Raw genomic sequence first — 19,925 nt, 5'->3', positions numbered from 1 at the left:
AAGTCATGTCTGATTTAATCAACTGTCCAGTCCTGCCTGTCAATATGCATTCAGATCTGGGCTTTCATTTGGCTTTAGGAGGGGATTTAGTTAACGTGTACTTATGTAATGGAGTTCAGTGGAAGATGCTTTAGCCATAGTTAAATCGCATACAGGGCTTTTGCTATACTGGAGCATTGTTTTGCACTGATATTGTGATGTTAAGGTATTTCCATGGTTATAGGCTGTTATTTTCATGCTCTGTAAACAGATTTCTTTTGTATGGGAAAAACGCTGGTTGAATAGTATGCTTAACTGGATTGTATTTAAAACTAGGGGTTTGTGGTTCTCAAATATCAGTGTGGCTTGTGTGTTTAAAACAAGTGTAGTATAGTTCCAAAATGCAAGGTGGACTTGTGTTATTTTAGTAGCCCTTTCTAATTATTTAGATTCATTCTTTCATTTTAAAAGACTGTTTACAAGCACAAATATTTTACTAGATTGTTTATTAACTTTTTGGTGAGAAAGCCTTAAATGAGAAAGTGAAGCTGTTGCAGGGGAGATTTAGACTGCTTAAAGAAGCACTGCCAAAGGTAGCAGCAAAAGTGGTTTTATTGAATTAAGATGTTGTAGAAGTGAGGCTTAAAGAAGTCCGATGGCAAGGTTCAGTCTATTACTCTACTGCACAGAGGATATAATAATGATTCAAAGTTACCAATACAAGATCTTAATGCCCTGTGATACAAAGTTATGTGCGACAGCAGTCACTTACCAAAGATCTGCAGTTGGTAGGGGGTCTCTCAGCCACGAGGAGTAACCTTGAGAGGTGTCCCAACTCGAGATCATTGCCTTGCTGCCAGTTACTTAGGAGGAAGAGCTCAAAAAAAGCTCGCTCAGGCTGTCATATTTATGGAATAAAGTGGTTGGCTCGTAGTCAAATTACATGCGATGGAAAAGGTAAGCATGAGACTCCTTGTACCCACAAATTCCTTTGTTCTTTGACCAAATTAGTTTTGGAAGAACCATCTGCTATTTATGTGTTAATCGCATGATCGGTGTTCCGGTTTCCAAGCTCGTATACATCAAAGCTCACCATGTCACCCTGTCCCTGTGTGGGTTTTCAAAGAACAGGTTGGAACTAGAGAAGTTCATGGCCTGGTCACAGCCTAAGCCTTTACTTCTTTGGAGCCTGAACTAAACTACCACTAGTTTGGTCAAGGAGTCAAGTACATCCATCACAGAAGCTTAATAGAGTAAACTTCATTCTCTTTTCATGGTTGATTTTTGTTCCTGAAAAATAATTAAACTAAGGATATGTGTTAGTGAAGGATGACCAAAGAAATCCAGCAACAAAAGCCTCTAAATCTGGCTTTTAAAAGGTTATTTTACTGTTGAAAGTGCAATGGTGTACTATGTTGTTGTGGTTTAACCCTGGTAAGCAGCTCAGCCCCACACAGCTGCTTGCTCACTCCCCTCAGCAGGATGGTGGAGAAAATCCTAAGTGTAAAAGTGAGAAAACTCATGGGTTGAGATAAAGACAATTTAACAGGCAAAGCAAAAGCTGCACACACAAGCAAGGGAAAATAAGGAATTCATTCACTACTTCTAGGAGATCTTTAGCCATTTCCAGGAAAGCATAGCTGCATCGTGCATAATGGTTACTTGGGAAGACAGATGCCATAATTCCAAATGTCCCCCCCTTCCTTCTTCTTCCCCCAGCTGTATATGCTGAGCATGACGTCATATGGTCTGGAATATCCCTTTGGTCAGTTGGGGTCAGCTGTCCCAGCTGGGTCCCCTCCCAACTTCTCATGCACCCCCAGCCTACTTGCTGGTTCGGCTGTGTATGAAATAAAAAAAGGCCTTGACGCTGTGCAAGCAACTGCCTAGCAATAGCTAAAACATCCCTGTGTTATCAACACTGTTTTAGTCACAAATCCAAAATGCAGCATCATATGAGCTGCTATGAGGAGAATTAACTTCATCCCAGCCAAACTGAGCACATATATTTTTTTCCTTAAAAAACACCCACCCCCCAAAAAGTGGAGAGTTGGGGGATTTTTTGGTGCTTACCTTGTTTTAGGTGGATTTTGCTACTGGATGTCAGTGGAATTTCCCAGCTGTTGCTGTCTTAGTGCCTATCTCATTGCCAGTATTATGAGGAGCCTGTAAACTATTCCTGTGCATAAATTTTCTTCAGTGGTGTGCTTTGTTAGACACGTGCAGACTGTGACAGTCGTGCTCTAACAGCTTGGAATTAAAAATTTAATAACCAACCTCCAGTTTGTTTACAGACAGTTCTTCTCTTTCACACTAATTATTAATTTAAAGAAACATTTGTACCTCTTCCTGATTGTCTTTACTGTCATTGTTGTAAGATAATTAATAAACTGTTTGTTATAATTTACCCTATAAAATGTGTTATAAATAAGCTATATAATATAGAAAAAAAATGATACATAATGTGAATCTACTAGCAAGGTCAAAACAATTTAGTACACACAAGTGGAAAAAAACCCCTTTCAGGTTTCACAGGAGGGCGGCGCAGCAAAAAAAGATGACTCATTAGTGGGGAAAATGAAACCAACGTACAAGGGCAAACGGAAGGAAAAGAAACTTAGAACTTGTTGAAAAACAGAGTGATCGTTAGAATGCACAAGAAGTGCTTAAAGATTTTTGACTGTCTTACGAAAACTTTCATCTGCTTTTATGCTATGAAAATCTTCATAATGTAGGTCTGTAAATTTTCTTCCTTAAGGATGAACATTACTGCGAAAAAGGCTAGTATGTGTTAGACTAGTAAATAATATTAATTGGTATGAATTTGGAGGAGAAAAGCTTAAGTGTGCAAATGCACTTTGGTTAATGAAATGATTTTTCTTTGCCTTTTGATTGGGGACATAATACACTGTATTATCATGATTTCTTTGTTTAAATGTCAGTGTTCTAGGTTTTTTCTTTGTTTAAATTTAGTGAGCGATATCTATTTGTTTTTTGTTATCTGTGTAAAACCAAACTAACGTATTTGTCATTAGGTGACTGACATCCAAAGAACAGAAAGCAAAGGCTGGTCTCTGGAGTTTCCACCAAGTGAGTTCATTTCTGCTATTCATCAAGTCTGAGTCGGTTCTTCCGTTGCTGTTGCCATTATTAATGAGCAAATGTGTATCTAGTGTTATTTTCACAACACTAGCAAGTGTTCAGTACGCTATCAGGTTTTATTTCTTTTCCTGTTAGGGTGCAGTTACTTAGATACTGCTCCTCTCCTATATTTCTGTCTTTTTTCCTTCACACTTTTATAGTTTGAATCTACATGGATGAATTCAGAATTGAAACTGGAACTAAAAAGTAGAATGCTGAGTCACATGGTAGAAATACTTTCCCTCCTTCTAAGACAGGTATAGGATCTAAAAGGTTCTAAATTTAAGAGAAGTGTGTGGGTAGTTTCGGTGTTCATAATTCATTTGTGATTACTAAAAGCTCCATATAGGTCCTTAAGAAAATGATCCTGCAGTTAGAGAGGAAGGAGGCCACAAAATATTTGTCAGAGGTAGAAGTTGGTGTGACTTATTGTTCATGTCTGTTTTTTAATTAATTAAAAAAACCAACAAACCAATTGTTTTATAGGGAGAAGTCCCACCCCCCCAAAACTCCCACAGTGACAGAGTTACTTTACTGTGGTGAAAGTGAAGTGCAAACAGTTCTGATCTTCAAAGTGAAATCTTTTCCTGAATTTTGCTTGGGTTTTTTATCACCTGTTAAACCTGCTGTAACCAAGAAAGCATAAGATATTTCCCTGACATTCAGAAATTTTTCTTATTTATAATGTTTGTTTTGAATACTCCTACTGGATCTGGAGCAGCTGCATGCTCACACTGTATTCTGAAGTTGTGACCTCCAAGGCAGTGAGTCCTTCTAGTCCTGACCATGCAACCATGTGAAGTCCTTGGTGTCCAGCCATACTGTTCTTTGGACTTCACGTACTTAAATACTTAGCTGAATGGGTGCCAAAGTACAGAGCACTTCAAAATTTGATTTTGGGAAACCAGTGGAGATACATTACAAAATATTATTTTAAAATGATCAGTAGGAGGAGTGATCTTGCTCTTGTGGACTTTGGACGTATGCAAGCATCTTGAAGAATTAAAGGATTTATTGGGAGATGGAAAATGTGGGAAAGGTTGCGAAAGAAGAGTCAAGATGAATTTGTTGAAAAGATGTTATGTGGAAGGATAGTAAAAAAAGAAGAAACTATAAAGTGTTGAAGGGACTTAATGCAGAAAGCATAAATCAGGGAAGGGTTTTAGAAGGGGAAATCAAGCTCTGGAAGACAAATCAGTTTTGAGGAACTATGCGTAGATAGTGGGAAGGAGCAAAATATGAGATGCATGGAAGCCATAGGGAATTTTGAATGAGTTTGAAGCAAGTGACAGCTAAGTGAATCCAGATGTTTTCCTGAGCAAGAAGATGTGGTCCAAATAGTAATGGCATCTGATGATGCTTTATAAAACAAAGTTTTATTGGGGCAGTGGAACAGATCAGCAGCAACACGCCCATGGGGTGACCTGCCCAATCACCAATAGCAAACATAGCACTGTAAGTGATGCCCTGACTCCAGTGGACTGCCAGGGGTACTTGGTGTCCAGCTCACGGGGCAGCAAGACCAAATCGTGCAATGTCTTTTGATGCGGGTAAGAGTTGTGCTGCCCCTTGGCTCCACCAGCAGTAGGGGATTTGAGAGAATCGTACTGTACATGAATAATGTGGGCAGCATCCTGCTGCCCATGTTGGTCAGGGGGCAGGGTGTTGGCAGTCTGTCTGTGCTGCTGATACTGGTCAAGGGCAGGGTGTCTGCAGTCTGTCTGCGCTGCTGATACTGGTGAAAGGGCAGGGTGTCAGAAGGATAGCTGACTTCTAGAGGTCGAGGAGGGAAGAGGGATAATGAAAGGCTGAATGTTGGGAGAGAACTGAAAATTCTTCTAGGCTAAAGAGATCATAGGACTATGAAATGTTGTGTTGAACATAGTAATTTAAAAAAAAAAACGTGCTGATTCCGTGATTTTTTTTTCTGTTCTTCCTCCTCCTCCTCTCCCCCTCATACTCTGTCAGTACTGATGTAGAAGAAAATATTTGATTTGGCTTTGATTTGAAAGGAGGAGTTACGCTCTGAATGACTAGCTGATAGCGAGTTTACTGTGGGTGGGGAAGAATAGCTTTCTTTTTCTTAGCCTTTGTTCACTTAAAGGCTTAAGACTTGCAGGAGATTCAATGTAAAGGAACTTTATGACACTGTATCTTATCTTAAAGTTACCGTCCTTCTTAATTTCAGTTCTTGTCTGCATGTACTATTTTTTTGAGCATGTGTACATTTCTGTTAAGTATCTTTGCTCACTCCTAATGAGAATGTCTAGCAAAAGCAATACTACTTCTACTAATATTTTAAAATGTTTGTGGGGTAAGTGAATCATGTTTGCTGTTGAATTAATATAGCTCCTTAAGTATTTTAACTATAATTCAGCAGGATTTGCTTGTTACTTTTATTTAAAAGAATTTTTTAAAAATCTGAATGTAGTATCTTTTTAAGTTGGGTGGTGTATGGGAATAGTAGTTTCTGTAGAAAATTTTTCTGAAATAATTTTTGTTGAATGGCTTTTAAAATTAGATCATTCAATGAAAAAGTAGGGCTGATTAATTCTTGCTTTTGATGGTGAGAGGGAAGGCTTGTATTCCTTTATCTTCATTAAGATTTTGTTTTGAATGATAGATTGATTCCTTAAGGGAAAGGAACCTATATAATGAAGAAAAGGTAATATATCTCTGTCTCTAAATGGTTAAATGATGATATGCTTGAAGTGTTTCCTGGCTTTCAAAAGGATTGTTGTTTTCCATCATTTAAATGTCTCTATTATGAGGAATTTGTGATGATTATTAGTGTAGCTTTGGAGTTTTTAATGCATATGAACCGTTTAAACAGACACCTATTCAGACTTCTATGGGACAATTTCAAGAAATGGTTCATGAAATATTTCTGAACATGTTCAGTCTTCATGATGCTTGATTTTTTGTTCCGATTAATTTAAATTTTATGTTATTAAGTAGTTCTTAATGAAAAATTACTTCTGGCACAAGGCAAGTGCAGAGGCATACGATTTCACTTGAGAAATGAGTACATGAGACATCCCACTGGCTTGAGTGAGATTACTCAAATGCATAGATTTGTATTTTTCCACAATCAGTGTCTTTCAGTATTTTTTATCTAATTATAGAAAATACTTCTCTGAGTATCATGAAATAAACATTTTTAAGCATAGATAGTTACTGAAACTTTATATATAAAATTAATAACTCATTTTTCAAATTTGATTTTATGGTAGTTCAGCATAAGCATAATAATAAATCAAGCAATATTTAATGATTTAGGTAGCTGTACCTTATGTTTGGGTTCCAGTGCTCAAATAGCTTGAATCCCAGTGCTGGACTGTATGTTGTCTGTGTGATTGTGTCCAATATTAGGAATCCACAGTTGCCTCCTAAACTACTTCTGAAAGATTATAGCTGGAACTATCCCTTCTTGGAACAGGTAGCTGAGACTGAAGGTGGCATTCCTATATGCCTTGTAAAATCCATTAGGATTAGCTAGCAAAAATATCTGCTGCTCTGCACCCCTTCAACTTACCATGTGTATGTAATAAAGAACACCTGCAACATGTGATGCTCAGCAGTTCTGCAACTGAATTCGTCAGCTGCTTGTTGGTTCCTTACCAGTCCAGAAATTATATTTTTTGCCTTGCTTGTCTAACCGTCCGGTTACTAGAAGACAGCTCTCCCATAAGTGGACTTTGTCACTGTTGCTGTTGAGTCATTAATGTCTTGTAAAATTCTAACTTAAAATTCTTGAAAATTAAAAACCTCTCGACTTAATCATGAGTATGCATGTGCATATTCGGATGCCTAATGTTATGTTTTAATTCGGCAGAAAACGGTTGAGAGATGATTTTGCAGTTAACGGCATGGCTTCCTGGTTTTGACCAATTACAATAAAGTATTAAAACATGTTTTCTTCCTTTTTACTAACAAATTGTTTACTCTGCTTGTAGAGCCCTGTAACTAATCAACGACAGTGTTAGATCTCTGGAGTTGTAAAATGTATTAGTAAAGTTTTGTGTTAATGTCAAAAACTTAAGTTTCAGAGTTAGAAATTAATCAGTATCACATGATAGATTCTTTTTTCTCTTTGTGATCCAGTATTTCCACATCATCAAACACTTTTATTTTGTAATCAGGGACATTCTTCTTGATCCGACTCATATGTTTACATTTCTAAGATTAATGTGGGTTGAACTTAACTCCTTTAGCAATGTATTTCTGAAGTAGCAGACATTCTGTAAAATTTCTGTAGTCAAACATCCATAGCGATCTATTATTCCCTTTAAAAATTCTAGTTATCAACTAATAGTGAATACAACTGTGGTTTTGTATAACATACTGATTTCTTCAGCTTGGAGTCCACTTTAATAGTTGTTACAATATTATAGAGTCAGATCATATCTTAACAGAATTTTAAGGTTCTTCTGTTTGTCTGAAGTATCTTTTGCCCTTTATAGGATCAATAAATTCCTATACTATTTCATAAAAATAATATCAAATTCATGCTGTAACACTCAGAGGTGGCTTTTTGAAAAACTTTTCAGTTGTGTTAGTTTTCAATATTGTAAATGTTTAAGATCTATTAATTATAAAGCAAAATGTGAGTTCTGAATGCATTTTTTTCCTTTTTTTTAGGTGGTGATAATTTTGTTTGAAATACTTTTTCTCATTACAGGTCAAAGTCATCAGAACAAAGGAAGACTAAAAACCAAACCTGGTGACTCTGAAAAGACGAGGTAAGGAATTTTATTTATTTTTTAACCTATTATTATTTTGAGTTATTTTATGTAGCACTTAAAAAGGAGTTAATGCTGCTTGCTCTTTGCTAATTGCTTTGTTTACATTGTTTACATACTCTTCAGGATACAGTTCATGTTAAGATAGCTGATTAAAGTTCACAAAATTCCAGTTTTCATGAAGAGCCTGAGTTTTATTACTTAGAAACTAAATATTTTTCAAAGCTCTTTAGTAAATGAAGGTATAATTTTAATAACTGCTGTTTAAAAACTGTTGCCCAAAAGCAAGTCATACAGTATAACCATAACAAAAAAAGTTTTTCCTTTACAGCAAAAGATAGTAGGAATCTTGTTCCAACACCACAATGTAACTCAAGTTCTATCTTATTTTCAAGGCCTCTTTGTACTAGTTCTACTGTGTACCAAATAATTTTTAAAACTTCTCTGATACTTCATATGCTCAATAAAAAGAAGAGGTTTGACTGTGAAGAAAGCATTTTAAGTCAGTCTCAGAACTGAATACTAGAACTTAGAGCCCTTTAGTTGTTGTTAGACTTGAATTTTCACTTGAAGCATATCCGTGTCTAATTTTAAGTACATGAATACTCCCCGTAGAACATGCTGAATGTAAATGAGTATGTTTGATGGTTTGGGGCCAAAATTAAATTAGTTGAGATAAAAAGCATTATAGATTTTATGGACAAAATTTATGCTTCCATCTGTGTCCTGGATTCAGCTGGGATAGAGTTAATTTTCTTCCTAGTAGCTGGTACAGTGTTTTGGATTCAGTGTGAGAATAATGTTGGTAACACTGACGTTTTAGTTGTTGCTAAGTAGTGCTTATCCTAAGTTAAGGATTTTTCAGTTTCCCATGCTCTGCCAGCAAGCAGGTGCACAAGAAGCTGGGAGGGAGCATGGCCAGGACAGCTGACCTGAACTATCCAAAGGGGATATTCCATACCATAGAATGTCATGCCCAGTATATTAACTGAGGAGAGTTGGTTGGGAGGGGCAGATTGCTGCTCGGGCATCGGTCAGTGGGTGGTGAGCAATTGCACTGTGCATCACTTGTCTTTTCTTGTTTTTTTATTTTTTTGCTGTGGGTTTTTTTTGTTATATTCCTTTTCATTACTATTATTATTATATTTTATTATTATTATTGTTAGTATTACATTTTATTTTACTTTAGTTATTAAATCGTTCTTACCTCAACCCACAAGTTTTACTTTTTCCTGATTCTTCTCCCTATCCCACCGGGAGAGGGGAGGAGTGAGCGAGTGAGCAGCTGCTTGGTGCTCAGTTGCTGGCTGGGGTTAAACCACAACAATCTGTTGCAACATTTAAAACAAAATTTAACAAAAGAAGTATTTATTTCCAGTGATACTGGGGCCAACATGCTCCACACAGGTTTGGGAAATTGCTGCATTTATAGGTGGTTCCATATGCCAATATATTTCCTCATCTAATAGATAGTTAAGGAGTAAAGGACTGTTACTACTAACTTATTTGTAAGTCATCATTTGCATCAGTCACCTTATTGCTTATGGACATGCAGAGATGGAAGCTTTCAGTGTTTTAACCTGAGCTGTGAAATTAGACAAATTAAGCTCTGACTGTACTTTCTTGCTTGTATACTTCTTTAGCTAGTGTTTTTTAGTTGTGTTTAGAATTATTAAAACCAGATGAGGGGTACAGCAAAATAAGCTGTTTACATTGATATAGGAACTTTTCCATTAAGTGATAATTTCTAAAGGCAGATTTTTCATGTGTAAGAGTCCAAGCCTCTAGGAAATGTCAGAGCTGAACCTGATTATTTCCAGTTCTAATCTAAGTGTTACCACAAAACCTGCCATCTTTTAATCTGTATTTATTATAGTACAATCCTTTTGTTTTTCCGTAACTCTCTTTGAATACCACTGTAGCTAGGACAACTGAAACTTTGTCACGGGAGAGGTCATTTATGTTATTTAACTGGGTTGCCACTGAGTTCTTTCTCCTTTCACTTTAAGAGAGGGGAAAAACGTTAGAATTCACTGTGGGAACAAATCCTCTTTAAAGTAACTGAACCATCTACAAAATTGCTTCTCTCATGGGGAAGTTTATTAGACCTATAAAAAACCATGCCATTTCTCAACAAATGAGGTGCGTGGTTAGTTGCAATCTTACCTCCATTTCTGTAATTAGCAGGTTGCTTGGATTCCAAAAATCTAGGGAATCCTCTGACACTGTAAAGAATTTATCTCAGATGATCAGTGTTTGATGCCTTCAAATGTGGGACAGAACTGAATGTATGTTAGCAAATGTATATAGCAGCATTAAGCATTGACTAGCAATCTTAGCACTGAGAATTTAGAGTATTAAGCAAGACTTTACCTCTTTGTTATACTTTCTCCATTCTCTACTTGTGCATGGTGTTTCTGCTGCAGTAGTGGAAGAGCTGGGAAGAACAGCTCTGTTCCTCTCTTCTCTGCTCTCCCTGCCCCCACTATGCATAGTTACTATATGGACTTGATTTTAAGCAGTGGTTGTGCTAGGACAAGCAGTCTTTTACTTAGGAAGAGTAGAGAAGGGGAAAGAGGCCTAAGCACCTTCTTATACTGCTGCCTTTGGTATAGGGAAGTTCTCTAGTCACCTATCACAGCCCTTCATAAAATCAACTCATCTGAGAATAAGGTGGAAAAGATAAAAAAAATTAAATAAAAAGATGGAGAAGAGTGTTCTTCAGCTACTTCGCTGAAGCCCTAGTGATTTTTGAGCTGGAAGTGTATGAACTATATGAATAGTATCATAATCCTTGATAGTGTTATAGTACTTGTTATCGCGATTGTGAAAGTGTGCCATAACAATCTCTAGCATGTAGGCAAATGTGATGTAGTTGATAAAAGTGCAGAAAATTCTGTTTCTTGAAAATAAGATTACATATAAAGTACATGTACAAACTCATGATGCCATTCTCCTGTTATTTGTAGAGATCACCTTGATTTGAAGATAGAGTCTAAAGCTACCCAAGATAAACTCTCCTGTACTGTGCAGCAGGTAAGTGGGAATTCATTAGCGTACGACCTTAAGCGTAAATGATTTGTCACCTTTTAGTAACACTGTCCAAAATCTCAGTTCATTCAAAAAATTAATACTTCATGCTTAGCCTGACTTGTATCGGGAGGCAAAGATTATGTGATTACACTGATTTATACTGTCTTGTTGCTGGTAGTCTTCTTTTGCTTCTCCTCCTTCCCTTCCTGTAAGACCTTACACTAGAAGTTAGTGTAACAAAACTCAGTGTTGTCATAGAATAACTTCGCTAAAACCATGAGTTAGTAGTATAGCTCTCTTGTATCTTAATTTGTAAGAAAACCCACAAAAATAGCTGGGAATCCTTCAGGGATTTATAATACCCTTCCCAAAGTTCTGACTAAATATTTTTGCCTGTGTTTGATACATACATTTGGAAAAAATCATAGAACATTTTGTTGAATGGCTGTTTAAAATACTATACATTCGTAAATTGAGAATTGTCCTCAGGTCTTCTCCACAATGAATAATGAGTATCCCAAAGTTCTTGAATGAAGTCATGGGGACGTACATAATTAATCATTTCCACTCTGTTAGTTTGGGGAAGTAGATACCAGAAATCTCTATTCTGATGGCATTACTACTATAGAAAGTAACGTTTTTAGTTGGCTTAATCAGCTTCATATGTCATGTAGCTTAACTTTATTAGCTTAACATTAAATTAATATAATTTGTTCTATTCTGTAACTATATGCTCTGACAGCATTACCTTGTATCAGTAATTCTAGGAAATGAAAATAAGCCTTAATCATTTTTTCATGAACTTTATTTCTGCATTTTGGTCTTTCCTTTATCTATTTGTAGTTTCCACTGTCCCTGCCACTTTTGTTTATAACTGCCATTAGATCATGAGTATTTTCTTATGTTTGTCCTTTTTGGTCAGTTGACAGGATGAAGACAAAATAAGATCGGCATTCATAGATGCTTAGGAAAATACATTCAGGACATGCATTAAATTTAGTATGTCAAAAGCCTAATTCAGTTCACAGGAATGCAATTAAGTACAGCATTAGAATAATGTTAAAAAAAATCGGGCAAGTCGAAAGTTATGTTTCATTCTTCCCAAACCTTCCCGTTCCTTCAGTTTTTCCCTGCCCATGACCCTGTCTTCAGAATCCCAGGCTCAAATGTCAACACGGGGGGGGCGGGTGGCAGGGGAAGGGGCAGTTAACAAAAAGCTTGTAAAGCAGGATTACTTCATAGTGAAGATTAATTCATACTGAAATGAGTAAGTGGCCTAAAATAAACAGGTGGGCCTCATTATTACTCTTTGTTTTTCGCTTGTGATCGCAAGAGTAAGTGTTAGAGGAGCTTCTTAAATAGTCAAATTAATTCTACCCTGGCACAATGATGAGCTTCCCAAAGCTAATTTTATTTTAGTGTTTCAACAGATCGAGGGAATCGAAGTTCCTAATTCTGCAACTGCTTGTCTTGATTTACAGTCGTACTGCTGGAAATTCCCTGCAGGCTTCAAGAAGTATTTGTAGTGAAAAGCTAATACCATAATGCATTCTGAAACCTTCTAGCATTAAGTATTAACCTGGGTCAAGGAAAGGCGTAGGCAGGAGGAAATAGTTCTCAGGTTTTTCAAAAATGTTTGTACACAAAATGGAGTGTACAAGTGAGGAAAAGTGTAAGTCTGGGGTGGTTTTTTTTATATGTAAGAAGGATTAAAATGATGCTTGATCTAAACTTGAAACTTTCTAGAGAGGAAAGGATCTAAACTTAGAACAACACCTAGATTTTTAAGAGATTAGCAGCAGTAGGCCCATGAAAATCTCAAGTTTTTAGAACCTGAATTTAAAACAGTGTTTTATAAAAATGTACCTGATTGCTGCTTTAAAAGTGAAATTGTGATAAAACTGTAGGAAGTACAGAATTTCAACAGTTGTCTGTTGGGTAAGTATTTTAACAAATAGCTTGCTTGCTTAAAAAAAAAAAAAAGCTGTTTTCTTTTGGACTTACTGTTCTCCTAAATATTTTAGATGGATTTAACTATGTTGCCAGAAGAGGTTAAAGCCCTTGTTCGTGACGGTTATACAGCCTTGATGGACCAGCGGTGTCACAGTGCTGAACAAGCTTTTTCACAATTGTTGAGCATTCTAAATCCTTCAGAATTAAAGGTAAACTGAGAGGAATAACTTAGTTTATTACAGTAATTGAAGTTTATGCTTTCAGTAGTGTTTCATTCTTTCCTTCCACCAAAACAGTCATTATTATTGAATTGTTGTCTGTGATGTTGACTACAATGCCAAGTGTATGCAAAGGAACTTACAAATGAGAACAGGATAAAAAAAATGATAGTAATATAGGATGTATGTTTGTAATGTTCAGCATACGTGTGCATTTCTAGATGCAATCTAAAAAATACTTACCAAAATAATATTCTCATAAGAATAATACAAGATACTCTTATCAAATATCTTATTTGATAAGAAACTACTGTCCATTGTCAGCTTAACCTTTATTTATAATAATGTAGGGTAAAAAGAATTTATATTCTTCAGGTCAGATGACTCTCTTTGACAGCATATACTGTGAAATTTTGTGTATATGTATCTAGCCTATCAGCCATTGACCTGTTTCTTGTCCTAGATTTCTTTAAATTATTCTACTTAATACTAAAGTTTTGCATGACGATGTGTGTGCACATACGTTGCTGTGTTTCAAGCTCCCACTGTAGTAATGGCTGTTGCAGTGCCAACAAGTCTGTCCAAGCAAGTAAGGCAGCAATCCATCTGGAATTGTGACCTAGTTTATTAGGAAGAAAAAGGTTGAGAAAGGGGTTTTTAATTTTAAAAAAAGAAAAAAAGCTGCTCAATTCTGAACATGAAATATAGCAAAGACAAACTGCATTGCATGAGGTCAACATAATAAGGTCTGCAGTTACAGCATTTCTAAAAGCAGACGTTTCAGGATGTATCACGTTGAAATATGTAGGGGTGCCAAATGACCAGCAGTAAAGGTGTGTAGTTAACCATCACTTTTTATCCGAATTGTAACATAAATCTGGGTAGAGGCTATGATAAGAAGGGTGAGAAGAGACTTTCCTAGCTGTGTTGTAGTGAAGATCTTCAATTCACAGTAGACAGTAATGTTCTAGTTACCAGCAAAGTGTTTTTGTGCATGCTACTACTATAATTTGACTCTATTTGCAGCAACTGAATCTTCGTATTATTAATTATGTTGTAATCATCTATGGACATGCCACGGCTCTTCTTGGAATAGGACAACCTGAGGTATGACATCAAGCCACTATATTGTTTTTATTCAAAATTCTAGTTCAGGTAGTTGGCCATCCATTTTTCTCTCTTCTTAACAAATATAAAATGAGCAGGGAAGGAAAGCTTTTGTCACATTTTAGAATCATACAGTTTAGTATCTGTGACTAGATCTTTAATGGTTTTGGATAAATTAAGCTACCAAATAAAATTTCTTTTTAAGCTTTCAAATGAGGTTCTTAAGTATTAATGAAGTATAGTTAATTATTTTTCTTCTACTTTGTTGTAATGTGGTTATGCAGTAGTCTTTCTGACACAAACATTCTGTTTCTAAAACAAGAGAAAGAGAATGCTTTAGGTTCTGGAAAACACCAAAACAGAAGTGTGGGTTGTTTGGGGTTTGTTTGTTTGTTTGTTTTTTTTTTTCCTGGAGTGTTTAAAAATATTCAGTGCCTTACAATGAATTTAAAAATGTCTGGGTGTTTGTAGCTCAGTGAGCTCAATCATTTAATTTCACTATTTCAGAGGGAGACTGCGTTTATAGAATAGGTTTCTTTTTTTAAAAAAGGGAAGCCTTTGTGATCATAAGATTGCTTAATTCCCTTTACTGTTCATAAGACTGATCAAAGAATAGGGCATACTGACCCACTCTACTGGAGCAAAAAAAGGAGAGGAAAAGTGAAAAGCTTCTGGCAAAGTGTCACATATTTTTGTCTTAAATTTATTTTGAAGGCGTTGACAAAGGCTGAAGACCAGTTTAAGAAAATAATTGAACAGTACCAGGAAGAAAGATTTGGTTGTTTGGCATACTATGGAATTGGAAAAGTATACCTCAGACAAAACAGGTTGGTATAACAGAAAGCTTCAATATTTGGTACAAAAAATATTTTTCATTTGAGAAACGATGTGTGGGGTTTTTTTAATTACGCTTAATCACTAAATTCCTGTATCAGACTGATTTATTACAACTTTAAGTTTGTTTCTGCAAAGGATGTAATGGAAGCTGCTGAATCAAGTGAACTCTGGGACACAGGGATATGACTGACCAGCACAGCCCTGTAGTGGAGGAGAGCTTATAGGAGAAGGGCAAAAAACGATGATCTCAGGGAAAAATGTATCATAAAGAAAGCTTAACTTATCTCAACACCAGGGCAACTGGAAGGTAACCTTGGTTTTAGATAAGGCAGCTGCAGCAGTGAGTCATCGGGTTCCTGAGACAGATAGAGAGCAATGTCTTTCTGAGCTAGCCAGACAGCATGGGGAGGGGGGGGGAGTGTATATGTGGCTCAGCCGAACATGAAGTGCGGAAACTGGACAACTAAAAAACTTGAGAGCAAAGGGCTTGAGCTGGCTTCAACTCAGGTATTCCTGGTGGTATTCCTCCCAGCGTCCTGACGGTGAGCATATAGAGACCGGTAATGAGAATCATTTGTATTTGTATAATTTGTTTGTATTGATTCAACTGTGTGTTGCAATTGCTATGTTAGCTTGTGTTGTGATTTCAGTATATCACTGTATTGCTCTACTTAATCAAAATCCCCTGTAATGCCTGTGGTGAATTGACCTTGGCTTGCTGCCAGACCCTCATCCAGCTGCACTCGCTCTCCCCCTCATCAATGGGAGAGGAGGAGAAAATAAGATGAAAAAGCCCAGGGGTTGAGATAAAGACAGGGAGATAACTTGCTAATTATAGTCATAGGCTATGTAGACTCAACTTGAGGAAAAATAATTTAATTTATTGTCTGTTAAAATAGAGTTGGGCAGTGGGAAACAAAGTAAAAAAACAAAAATCACCTTCCCCCTACTTCCCCTTTATCCCAGGCTTGACTTCACTCCCTCATTCCCAACTCCTCGACCTCCTCCTCCCCTGAGCTGCCCAGAGGGTGAGGAATGGGGGTTGTGATCAGTCCGTAACAGCTCCCCTCTGCTGCTCCTTCTTCCACACGCTCCTCCCCTGCTGCAGCATGGGACCTCTTCAGAAACTGCAGTTCCTTTGGAGCACATCTGCCTGCTCTGGCAGGGGTCCCCCACAGCTGCAGGGTTGGATACCTGCTCCGGTGGGGTCCTCTCCAGGGGCTGCAGGGGAATCTCTGCTCTGTGCCTGGAGTATCTCCTCCCCTCCTCCTTCTTACCTTGGTGCTTGGAGGGCTGTTTCTCACACTTTTTTTACTTACTCCTCACAGCTGTGCAGTATGTTTTGTCCTTTCTTACCCATGCTTTCTCTGAGGTGCCACCATTTTGCCTGAGGGGCTCAGCTGTGCCACGTGGTGGTTTGTTGGAGCCAACTGGAACTGGGGCAGCCCTGGTCTCTCCTCACAGAGGCCACCCTGCGGCACTGGTCCCCACCCTCCAGCCCAACCTTGCCACGTAAACCCTATACTATGCCAAATAAATCAAATAAGTTTGATATTAAACCTTAAACCCTCTTCATGTGGAATAACTGAAAGCACCTGGTCAGAGAGTGTTGGATGCTGAGAGGGGATTCCTCCTTCCACAGCCACAGCATAGCCAGGTGCAGTCTGAGACCCAGGAGGTGTCTGTGTCCCTGTCTCACGGATGTGGCTTTTGTTTCCCTTGGCAGTTTTGACCGGTAGTGAGGCTGCATGTGTGTCCCAAAGAGATGCATACACAGACACGCCAACACAGCTGGCCACCCAGACTAGCCCAGGCAGAGCAGCTCCCATGTATAGTACTACCTGAACTCATGTAAAACATAAGTATAGCTAGCCGAGTCCTGTGCCTCCTCCCTGGCTGATGAGGGTTGAAGATCACTTGTGAGCATAGGCATGCCCTCACTCTCTGTATTGACAAGCACACCCACCACATTCATGGGTCCCTTGAATATCAGTGCAGGCTCTCACTCTGCCTCATATCCGTGCCTGGACTCTGGGTCCCTTACCCAGGCTGGCTGACTGGCTCACACATTAAGTCTTTTATACTGAAGAGTCCTTAAACAGATAATTTAATGAACCAGGTGCTCTTTCATTCCACATAGTCTTACAGTGACCTTTTTTTTATCCTTGGATCATAAAATTGTGAAAGTATTGCAGGCCATGTAGAAGTTAATCATATATGATCTGAACATGTACCTGTTTCAAACTTCAGATTTTCAGATGCACTCGATCAGTTCATAAAATCACAAACAATGGTTAATCACAAGATTGTACCTGGAGTATTAACTTGGCCCACAACATCTCAGGTCATTGAAGAGACACGAACAGAGAATTTACAGGTATGTTTTAAAAAAAAAAAAAAAAGGCATAAAAACCTGTTCTGTCAAATGGCCTTTCCAAAAAATAAAAACCTTGTCATCCTCCCTGCCTGCCCATTGTCAAGGCCAAAAAGAGATGGGGGGGCAAAACAGAGGTTTCAGCCTGGAGCAGCCAGTGCAAGTGCTGCTGCTCATTGTCAAGAGTGTTGTTAAACCCAAGAACTCTTCTTGCAATGACAATTTTAAACATGTGGGAAGCATCCCATTTACAACACAAGGGCAGGGGCTCTGTGTCAGGCTCTATGCTTGGGTATTTCTACGTAATAATATGGTTCTAATCTGCTCCAAGTGTTTCATAATGTGTTAACTTCTTAGTTGCATGTTACCAGACTTTAAGTAGATGTGAATACTATACACAATGTAATGCTAGAAGAACTGGTTAAAAATTTGAATTGGCAAAAATGTGAAATTGAAAATTGCAGTAGTGGTGCTATATTTAAAAAACAAAAAGGAGAGTTTGACCATGTAGTTCTTGGTCGATGCAGTGGGAGTTGTATGGTAAAATTCCCTGTTTGACTTCAAAAATCTAACTTGTGATTCTGACACTACAAATTGCTTTCTCTCACTGAACAGCTTTTTTTTATTATTATTATTATTGTTACTATTATTATTGTTTTTAAACTATAATTGAGTCACTGCTATTTGTGAAGCATTTCTGGATAAACCATGCTGTGAGAGGCAAGACGCTTGAACTCCTCTGCACAGAGGCAGTTTGACACAGTAGAACTTGCTAGGTTATTCAGTGTATGAACTTGGCTATACTATACTGACCTGTTTCATTTCTGGTAGAAACAGCAGTGCTGCTGTTTTTGAAACAAAAACTGACCTAAGGATATCTCATTGACTCCCAGCTGACACCACAGTAGTCTGGCCACTGTAATACATCAGTGGTCTGGGACTTCTGGAGAGCATAATGCAAATATCTGAAAGGCTGTAACTGGTGGTCTGTTTGTTTCTAATAATGTTTTATTAATCTGGGCTCAATGCCAATCCTGTGGGACTTGAACTGACTTTGCATAAAGCCACTGTAATGTCTTTACCTCAGATGCTATTCTGGGAGAACTCACTAGCTCCAGTGCAGGGCCAGGTCTGAGCTGTCCTTGGGAATGTACTTGATCGTGTAACCCAGATCCCAGGTGAGGCACTCCTGTAATGCTGGGAAATGGTGGAAATGAGCAGACACTCCATTTTCATCACGTTATTGGAGTAATCTGGCTTGTCATTTTGGCAATGGAAAACTTACTGTATTCTCATGCATTTGGAATTGGTCAGCATGTAAAACACTGGTCCAAGATAAACCTGCATGCAGGGAAGCTATGAGTACTGAGCTGATAGTTCAAATGAGCTTTTGAATATTTTGCCATAAAAGGACAATCTTCCATAGCTTTCACTAGAAAAGAGTTATTCTTTTAGTATTAGTCAACTGCTGTTCAAAAAGAGATGTCTGTTTCATTGCAGAGTTCCCTAGAAGTTTGTAAGCATCTACTGAATCTTTTCCTGGTTTCTGTGCAGTCTCTTACATGATTTTGTATTTCTCAGTTGATTTTAAAGAATTGTATTGAGGAATGCAAGTTTCCTCCAGAACCAGATGCAATTTGTCGGTATCAGCAATGCCATGGCCACTCCAAAATCCAAATATTTTTTACAGACCCGGACTTTAAGGTAATTTCTTAGTTTAAAAGGGTTTGGGAAATAAAACTTCATGTTTACATGTTTTCTGCTCTCTTTCATATTAAAGAGCTATCTGGAACACACCATCTTATCCTGTCTACTGTTAAGTTGTACACTGTTTTCTGTTTGTTTTTTTTTTTAAGATGTTAAATTCATACTTTTTCCTCAATATTAGGGTTTTATACGTATTACTTGCTGTCAGCAATGTAGAGTGGAGTTTCATATCAGCTGTTGGAAAAAGCTGAAAACAACAAACTACAGTGATAAAAATGATAAGGTAAGAGCTGTGTCAGACTACAAGCGTTTTATTTTTTCTTTTTTTAGTCAGGATTATAGCATTCCTTTGGTTTGTGGTAAGTGCAGTGGTAGAGCCTGATGTTCCACCTGCATGACAGTGGCAGGAGGAGAAACAGGAAAGAGTACTCTCTTGCTAAATTGACATGCAAGTGTGGATAAAGCTTACTGTTGTCTACAGAAGAAAGGCCTGTCTGTGTGAAGGCTTAGTATGCTTAGCCTGTTTATCTTGCATCATTTATGTCCTTCAATATGGAAGTTTTATTCCTTCAACTTGCTGTTGAAGCAACAGTTTGACTTTGAGTATGTCTAAAGGAATTTTAGAAAATTCCTTTATCGGCAGTCAGTGTAAAATGAAGGGAATCCAGACAGAGTATGAACTTATAAAAGGATATTCTTAAATTTGACTTTTGAATGTGAAGTTGGAGGAAGAGGGACTTTGCTATAGCTTTGGGAATAACACGTATATGCCACAGATCTAGGATCCTTTTGATTCTCAGTCCTTGCTAAGTCAGCTGTTGCTTGCTTTCCTCA

At 37.6% G+C, this 19,925-nt stretch overlaps 1 protein-coding gene across 6 annotated transcripts in view; it reads left to right on the top strand.

Annotated features, from left to right (window-relative positions):
* The window catches only part of TTC3 (tetratricopeptide repeat domain 3), a 66,179-nt gene that overhangs the window by 19,263 nt on the left and 26,991 nt on the right, over positions 1-19,925 (top strand). For all 6 annotated transcript variants that reach the window (XM_075033711.1, XM_075033713.1, XM_075033715.1 and 3 more), the window contains exons 15-23: positions 3,015-3,069; positions 7,802-7,862; positions 10,832-10,898; positions 12,920-13,057; positions 14,093-14,173; positions 14,888-15,000; positions 17,261-17,387; positions 18,966-19,088; positions 19,273-19,374. In XM_075033711.1, the coding sequence (XP_074889812.1) occupies positions 3,015-3,069; positions 7,802-7,862; positions 10,832-10,898; positions 12,920-13,057; positions 14,093-14,173; positions 14,888-15,000; positions 17,261-17,387; positions 18,966-19,088; positions 19,273-19,374 (867 nt within the window). The remainder of the gene's footprint in view (positions 1-3,014; positions 3,070-7,801; positions 7,863-10,831; positions 10,899-12,919; positions 13,058-14,092; positions 14,174-14,887; positions 15,001-17,260; positions 17,388-18,965; positions 19,089-19,272; positions 19,375-19,925) is intronic.

Source organism: Buteo buteo, chromosome 8 (genome assembly GCF_964188355.1).
Source record: "Buteo buteo chromosome 8, bButBut1.hap1.1, whole genome shotgun sequence".
NCBI classification, from domain to species: domain Eukaryota; kingdom Metazoa; phylum Chordata; class Aves; order Accipitriformes; family Accipitridae; genus Buteo; species Buteo buteo.
Note: the sequence above shows the minus strand (reverse complement) of the source record. Positions and strands in the feature narration are given on the sequence as shown.